Below are 8,983 nucleotides of genomic sequence, written 5' to 3'. Positions count from 1 at the left end.
TATTTATTATTAGATGTGTTACTATTTAGTGTTACTATTTATTATTATATATTTAATTATTTCAAACTCTATATTGAGGTTGTGGCGTGAATAGCAAAATATAGCCAAGCTAATACAACAGAAAAAATTAGTTTATTGAAATTTTAAAAAGTTGTGTATTTCAAATAATAACAAAACATAGTTTTTAATTCATTATTGTTTTTTATATAATATTTATTATATTATTTATTATTATTATATGTGTTACTATATTTTTCTATTATTATTATATATTTCTTTCTTTCAAACGCTGAAGTATATTGAGGAACTGGCGTGAATAATATTATAGCCAAGCTAATACAACAGAAAAAACAGAAGACAAAAATCATACAAAACACAGGAAAATGGTGTTTCAAATTAAAACCAAAGGAAATAAGTAACATAACAAAAGCATTGAAATAAATGAATTAATAAGAACTACTATGAGAAGTGAATCACAATTCAGTAACATGAACTGGAAAATAGGGAACATGCTGTAAACCAAGGGTGTCCAAGGTGTGGCCCGGGGGGCATTTGTGGCCCGCAGATAGTTTTTTTTTTGGCCTGTGATGTCTTCTACAGAAGAAATAAGCACGTTTTTATATTAAAAATCAAGCAAAAAAAATCAAAGGAAAAATTAAACCAGTCCAATTTCCTCCAAAAATGTGACCTGACAACCAAAATGTCCGTTGACCTGTGCGTCTTCTATAAGGTTTTTGATGAACATAAGTACACATTTTGAGTATGCTAAAGTCGTAATAAGATGGACTAAAAAAGAAACATTTAATAAAATTACATTGTATTGGTTTTTGTTACGTTTCGCAGAGACAGCAGGCAAGGGGCGAAAAGACGGCCTCTTTGGTAGGGAAACGCAGGTAACACAAAAACAAAGACGTGCAGCTGGGAAGTGCACAAGGGCAAACAGGCGTGTGACGCATACATGAAGGTACAATGGTGGGGTAGAAACTTATCCAGTCCCGAAAAGCTTCCTTATTCGCAACCAGGGACGTGGACCAGAGGAGTGTTGGCAAACAGGATGTAGAACGTAAAATAAATGTGTTGGACAGGAAATAATACAAAGTAATGACTGTCATGTGTTTTTTGGGGATCTTGACTGTACCAAAAAGTACATAGTGGCCCCCACAGCCCTCAACTTTTCTGTCTGCGGGCCTTGCTGGAAAAAGTTTGGACAGCCCTGATATTGACACGTTGCCTAATTCACAAGTTTAGTTACTTTTTGACACTGCGTTCCTAATAATAACACATGTGATCTCAAATAACACAAGTATCAAGAGTAGCGATATTTTGATTTGAAAACAGATCCGGTATCGGCAGTATCAATGTTTCAGTATCGATCCTTTTGGTGAGGATTCCGAAAACCCGGGAGGGAGAAGGCAACTCACAGGCGTTATTTGGTGTGTTCTTGATGAAAGCCGAGAACTTTGCGAAAATGTCAGCGCCCACGTCAAAGGATTCCTTGTTCAGCGGGCTGAGGTGAGGATACCTGGAGAAGGACCACATCTTGGTTTTAACACACTCACACTGAAACTGTCATCCCCAGTACAAGACCCGTACCATAACCAATGTTTGTTATTGTGGTTTATTTTATTTTTTTAATTTATGTATATTTTATTTAATTTTTAAAATTATGTTTTATTTGTATTATTGTGCTTTTTTTTCTTCCTTTTTTTTAATATAATTAAATTTTTTTTGTTGAATTTTATAAACTTTTATTTATAAATTGCAACATTTACAAACAATTGAGAAATAATCATAATCAAAATAAGTACAAAAACAGTACAAAACAGCGCCAGGGGGTTGTAAACTCAATAAAGTAACTAAAATAGAATTATATATATATATATATATATATATATATATATATATATATATATATATATATATATATATATCAAAGTGCAAAGCCATAGGCTCACACAAGTTCAGTAAATAATTGAAATTTGGAACACAGCATCATCGTTTTCATAGCTTTTTGGTCCTTTATTATTCTGCTTTTTTTTATTTTTATTTACATTTAAATTTTATTTTTTTTAAATTTTAGAAACCTTTATTTATAAATTTCAACATTTACAAACAGTTGAGAAATAATAATCAAAGCAAGTATAAAAACAGTACAAAAACAGTGCAGAACAGCGCTAGGGGGTTGTAAATTCAAAGTAACTAAAATAGAATGCAAAACATTATATATATATATATATATTAATATATATTAATATATATATATATATATATTAATATATATATATAATATATATATATATATATATATATATATATATATATATATATATATATATATATATATATATATATATATATATATATATATATATATATATATATATATATATATACAGGCACGTGCACACATAGGGCCCTATGGGTGCTTGAGCCCCTGCCCTTTTTTGCCTCGTCTTAAAAAGTGCCCTCTGCCTGTGTGTGTGTGTGTTTTCTTTTTCTTTAAATAACATTAATAAATTCCTGTCAGGGATGTAAAAAAAAAAACAGCGTTACAAAAACTCCACGTTTTCTTGTAATACCGGGTTGTTTGAGCCTGCCGCTTCCGCCAGAGAGAGAGAGAGAGGGCGAGTGAGTGAGTAAGTGAGAGGAGAGAGCCAAGTTACTGCGCCCCTGAGGAGACCTGACAGTGGAGCAACTTGAACCTGTGAGTTATGGTCTAGTCGCCGTCCACTTATTCAGCATCTAATATGGGTAATATTTCAGAAAAACGCTGTATTATTCTATTATTCAATATGTCAGCTTCTGTTTTTGCCGGACGTCGGAGCACGGCGCATCAATTGAGCACGGCACATCAATTCCGCACAGAGCAGAGCGGATCGTGCGGGACAGGAAGTAGTGTACAAAATACATAATAAAACACTGGGTTAATTTTCAAAATAAAATGCACTGTGTTTACGGCGGATCACATTTCTCTCACAGTAGAGGTTTAGATATAAAGTTTATTGTGACTTTGCTATTACTGTGTGGGTTAACAAAATAATATTAATAATAATGATAATAATAACAATAATAATAATAATAAGAATGATAATGATAATAATAATTAATAATAATAATAATAATAATAATAGTTATTATTGTTATTATTAATAATAATAATAATTTCAGCATTCTGGGGATATAAGATGTAGGTTATCTGTTAGGAATATTACCATCTGTATTTAAACTTGATTCATGTTGATTATGCCTGCAGCACAATGCCAAAAAAAGAAAGGATACAGAAAAGGAAGGAGAAGGAGCGCCAGGAAGCAGCTAAGGGTAGCAGACCTCTTAATGCATGGCTAAAACCAAGTACTAGCACCATGGAAGCCCTGAATTTACATTGAGGAGCATATTTGGGTATGGGTGGCCTCCATCCTACAGCCCTCTACTGGCCCCTGGTCCATATTTTTGGGCCTGTATTTCGTTTCAGTTGTTTAGTCTGAGCATTAAGTGAGAAAGACCATAAGTTACAACTTGATGGTGTTTTCATCAAGTTAAGGGAAGAAGGACAGATTTTCACATTGAAGTTTTTTCCATTTGGGTATTTATTTATGTATTTTTTTTCAAAGTTCATGTTGCACTGTTCAATGTTCAATATTAAAGTGCTTATCTTTAACAAAAAATAGCCTAATAATAAACCAGTGTTTTGTTGCTTTTCATGTCTTCCAAGCCTATGATAATGTGAATTAACTCATTATGACAATAATTTGTTGACACAAAAGAAATGGCAAACACTTTTACCTACAAAGGACACACAGCTAAGTAGTTAGCTTCCTATTAGCAAATTTAATTTTACATTAATTTCCATATTGTGTAAAGGACCAAAAAAAAATTTCCTGCCCTTTTCTGACTTTGAGCCCCTGCCCCTCTATAATCATGTGCACGTCCCTGTATATATATATATATATATATATATATATATATATATATATATATATATATATATATATATATATATATATATATATATATATATATATATATAACAAAAAAACAAAGTGCAAAGCCATAGGCTCACTCAATTTCAGTAAATAATCCACATTTGGAACACAGCATCATAGTTTTCACAGCTTTTTGGTTGTTAGATGGAGAAAGTGTTTTAAAGTACAGTTCTAATTCTTTTTTAAAGGCACAAAAAACAGGTCGGGTATTGACAAACTTACATTTATGAATACAAAACTTAGCCAATAGTTTTTATTATTGTGCTTGGCAATAGTGAATGAAACGCGGTGACGTCACACTTCCGGTTGACGCAATTGACGCGGCCCCTTTGAATCCCGTTGCCACCTGTCAATCATCCTCATCCCAAACACTGTTGTTGCTGTGCTCGGTTTGGCGTTTTTATGACCAACTTTATCCAACTAGGAACAAACCTGCTCACCGGACACCCTCTTCATCTTTTATTTAGACCCTTTGTCAGCCGTGAGTCAACATTTTCCTTCATTATGTGTTAAATGGCGGCAGCGTCCATCCAAAGTCAATATAATGCTACATGCTACCTTAACTTTCGTATTTATACCCTAAATGAGGGTCTGATTTACGGTTACGTGATAGCCGAACATTTTACCAAGATGTTTAAAGTTGAAAAGACCTCCAAGTTTTCTTTTTAGTTGGTCCATTTTGTTGTTAGAGCCCTCCTGTAAATGACGCAGATTTGGCATTGCAGTTCGTAATTGTCCTCAAACAAATAAAAGCACAAACCTGTTGCTTCAACATGAAAGTCATAACTTCATTAAAACTTGGTTTAATGCCAATTGATGGAATTAATAGATGTATAAAGTTCACTTCTGATTTCTGAATTGAGAATTTTTACATTACATTGCATAGCTAATGAGATGTGTATGTATCAAGTGATGTACCGGTATATAACAGATTTGATTTATTGAATGCATGTTTATTTTTGATACTGCTCTGTGAAATGTGGCCATAATTTTGTAATGTACCTAAACTTAGACAAACTTTATTGATTCACAAGGGAAATTGTTCCACACAGTAGCTCAGTTACAAAGGATGGAAAGGGTAATGCAGGTATAAAGTAGACTCTAAATGTACCATAGTAGCTATATAAAATATAACATATATGTAATATTTACATATTATATATACAGTATGTAATCCATCCATCCATTTTCTACCGCTTGTCCCATTCGGGGTTGGGGGGGGGTGCTGGACCCTGAAACTCCGTCGGCTTCGCTGGGCCTGAGCTCATCTAAGATGGACTGATGCAAAGTGGAAAAGTGTTCTGTGGTCTAACGAATCCACATTTCAAATTGTTTTTGGAAACTGTGGACGTTGTGTCCTCTGGACCAAAGAGGAAACGAACCATCCGGATTGTTATAGGCGCAAAGTTGAAAAGCCAGCATCTGTGATGGTATGGGGGTGTATTAGTGCCCAAGACATGGGTAACTTACACATCTGTGAAGGCACTATTAATGCTGAAAGGTACATACAGGTTTTGGAGCAACATATGTTGCCATCCAAGCAACGTTACAATGGACGCCCCTGCTTATTTCAGCAAGACAATGCCAAGCCACGTGTTACATCAACGTGTCTTCATAGTAAAAGAGTGCGGGTACTAGACTGGCCTGCCTGTAGTCCAGACCTGTCTCCCATTGAAAATGTGTGGCGCATTATGAAGCCTAAAATACCACAACGGACTGTTGAACAACTTAAGCTGTACATCAAGCAAGAATGGGAAATAATTCCACCTGAGAAGCTTAAAAAATGTGTCTCCTCAGTTCCCAAACGTTTACTGAGTGTTGTTAAAAGGAAAGGCCATGTAACACAGTGGTGAACATGCCCTTTCCCAACTACTTTGGCACGTGTTGCAGCCATGAAATTCTAAGTTTATTATTATTTGCAAAAAAAAAATAAAGTTCATGAGTTTGAACATCAAATATCTTGTCTTTGTAGTGCATTCAAATGAATATGGGTTGAAAAGGATTTGCAAATCATTATATTCCGTTTATATTTACATCTAATACAATTTCCCAACTCATATGGAAACGGGGTTTGTACATTATAAACAAAGAAGCGGTCAGGTAATGGACAGATATCATCTATTGCTGTATGGCGAGTGATTATACAGCTTGATGGAGTGCGGAATGAAGGAGTTCTGTGGGATCAAAGCTGGAGGAGCCTGTTGGAGTATGAGCTCTGCTGTCCCTCAATTGTCTGGTGGAGTGGGTGGGCAGGATTGTCCATGATGGCGAGAATCATGGAATCATTTGTTTTGATATTGCTGTGTAAAATGTGGCAATGATTGTTGAACAATTTCATTATTTTGTTGACTGTTATCTAAGTATATTTGAGTGCTAATTTGAGTTTTTGAACCTGTTTAGGTCAGATTTTTCTCTTTGGAGATTTTCTTCTGAAAAGGATGGCGAACTACCTACGCACCACTTCGCGGTAGGAGATATTACCTTCTTTTTTTTTCTCCCTTCTTTGGATCTACTATACTTTTTCCCTTCCACTTTTGAACTCTGGACTCAGCAACTTGAATACTGAATTGTCAACTGTTTATTTATTGTATGTTTGTATTAAAAATCTCTTAATATTTTAATATACAGTACAGGCCAAAAGTTTAGACACACCTTCTCATTTCAATACGTTTTCTTTGTTTTCATGACTATTTACATTGTAGATTGTCACTGAAGGCATCAAAACTATGACACCTGTGAAGTGAAAACCATTTCAGGTGACTACTTCTTGGAGCTCATCGAGAGAATGCCAAGAGTCTGCAAAGTAGTAATCGGAGCAAAGGGTGGCTATTTTGAAGAAACTAGAATATACAACTTGTTTTTAGTTATTTCACCTTTTTTTGTTAAGTGCATAACTCCTCATGTGTTCATTCATAGTTTTGATGCCTTCAGTGACAATCTACAATGTAAATAGTCTTGAAAATAAAGAACACGCATTGAATGAGAAGGTGTGTCCAAACTTTTGGCCTGTACTGTATACACATATTTAATATACACTGTTATTCACACCTTAGGCTCCATAGTGTACCTATTTCTGGCTACTAATAAGTGACATAATATTCACTGGTCTCAACAGTCAGCCCGAGCGTGTTACATGTACAACTGCACTGTAATATGCTGAGAGTACTTTATTTGTTGACTATTTTGACATGAGAATGCACTGAGTAAAACAACGGCGGAGTCTCCCTGCACTGAAGGGTTTCCCCTACAAAATGATAGAATTGGCTGTAATATGCATGGCAGACCAGCAGGTGGTGATGTAACAAAAACATCAACAAGCACATTGTCTTTTGTTGTTGTTGAGGAAATCAGTCTTATTTTATTTTTAAAAACAACCTCTGTTATTTGGTCAGTTAGTCATATACAACAATTTTAAGCGATTTTGACCACACTTCATTTAGGGCTGGTGTACGAAATAAGTAATAAATCAAATGTGTAACTCAAATATTCTACTCATGTAAAAGTGTTATATTTTTGAGTCCAGCATCAGTAAAGTACCTGTCTGAAAAGCAAAATTAAAAAGGCACCAATTTAAAGTACGCTCAGATCAAATGGTTGATTTTAATATACCGTATTTTCCGGACCATAGGGCGCACCGGATTATAAGGCACACTGCCGGTGAATGGTCTATTTAAAAAAAATATATATATTTTTTCATATGTAAGGCGCACCGGATTACAGGGCGCATTAAAGGAGTCATATTATTATAATTTATTTCTAAATGTAAAACACTTCCTTGTGGTCTACATAACATGTAATGGTGGTTCTTTGGTCAAAATGTTGCATAGATTGTTTTACAGATCATCTTCAAGTCGCTTTCTGAGAGTCGCTTCCAGATGCGCCGTTTTGTGGGCGGTCTTATTTACGTGGCTCACCTTCGGCAGCGTCTTCTCCCCGTCATCTTTGTTGTAGCGGTGTAGCGTGCAAGGACGGGGGTGGAAAAAGTGTCAAAAGATGGAGCTAACTGTTTTAATGACATTCAGACTTTACTTCATACTTCAATCAATAACGGTGCAGCATCTCCTCATCCGGAAACACCGGAAATGTGTCCCGTGAAAAACCGTCCGACCGGAACTCTAATAACTAAAGTTCCTTGGGTGAATAATTTAAAATCACTACACCGGTATGTTTTAGCGCTTTCATGGCGAGTTTGCTGACAGATATAAGAATTTGACACTACTTTATATTAGAAATGGCAACAGCGGAGGAAGAATGTCACGTAACAAGAAAATAGAGAAAAAGAAGAAACTTATCGAATACGGTGTCGGCACGGACTACAAAAGTGGACTTTCACAATTTTTCAGGATTTATGCAGATCCCAAATACACATCAGCAGGTACTAGAAGGTAAGAAAAGTTGCTTTTGCATAATATTGCGAAGAAAATGCCAGATATGTCTTACCTTATACACACACCCTAATACAACACATATGTTGAAGCACATCAAACGGTGTAGCCTACATTTATCTCTTATGTTTGACTGCTATCTACTGGTCGCACTTATCATTACACTATGTACCAAATAAAATTGCTTCGAGGTGGGTGAACTCCACCAGACTTATTCCTTACATTAAGCGCACCGAATTATAAGGCGCACTGTCGAGTTTTGAGAAAAAAAGGGATTTTAATAGCGCCTTATAGTGTGGAAAATACGGTACTACGCTACACTAGAATGCTATAGTAACAGAAAAAAAATTATTGCAAAATTGTATATTTTTTTTAACTTTTTTTTTTTCAAAGTATATACAGTGGTACCTGAACTTAAGATTGCCCCAAATCAAGGAAGTTTTGAGCTGTCGCTCCACTAATAATGCTTTAGATTGCATTACAAGCATCCCCACCATTAGTTGGCGTAGCAAATGTCTGTGAACCTGTGAGATTCGCCCAAAACATCCAATCTTACGCTCTAGCATTAACTTATGAGTAGAGATCAACATAACTTTTGTTTTTCCATCCATGGGA

At 35.2% G+C, this 8,983-nt stretch overlaps 1 protein-coding gene and 1 long non-coding RNA gene across 2 annotated transcripts in view; one reads left to right on the top strand and one right to left on the bottom strand.

Annotated features, from left to right (window-relative positions):
• Positions 1-8,983, bottom strand: part of clic2 (chloride intracellular channel 2) — a 40,518-nt gene that overhangs the window by 3,776 nt on the left and 27,759 nt on the right. Inside the window, exon 4 of the mRNA XM_061976658.2 lies at positions 1,422-1,522. Within this exon, the coding sequence (XP_061832642.1) occupies positions 1,422-1,522 (101 nt within the window). The remainder of the gene's footprint in view (positions 1-1,421; positions 1,523-8,983) is intronic.
• The window catches only part of LOC140679468 (uncharacterized), a 44,098-nt gene continuing 39,425 nt past the window's right edge, over positions 4,311-8,983 (top strand). The window contains exons 1-2 of the long non-coding RNA XR_012050888.1: positions 4,311-4,464; positions 6,384-6,450. This is a non-coding gene — a long non-coding RNA (uncharacterized lncRNA). The remainder of the gene's footprint in view (positions 4,465-6,383; positions 6,451-8,983) is intronic.

Source organism: Nerophis lumbriciformis, linkage group LG16 (assembly GCF_033978685.3).
Source record: "Nerophis lumbriciformis linkage group LG16, RoL_Nlum_v2.1, whole genome shotgun sequence".
Classification (NCBI taxonomy): domain Eukaryota; kingdom Metazoa; phylum Chordata; class Actinopteri; order Syngnathiformes; family Syngnathidae; genus Nerophis; species Nerophis lumbriciformis.
Note: the sequence above shows the minus strand (reverse complement) of the source record. Positions and strands in the feature narration are given on the sequence as shown.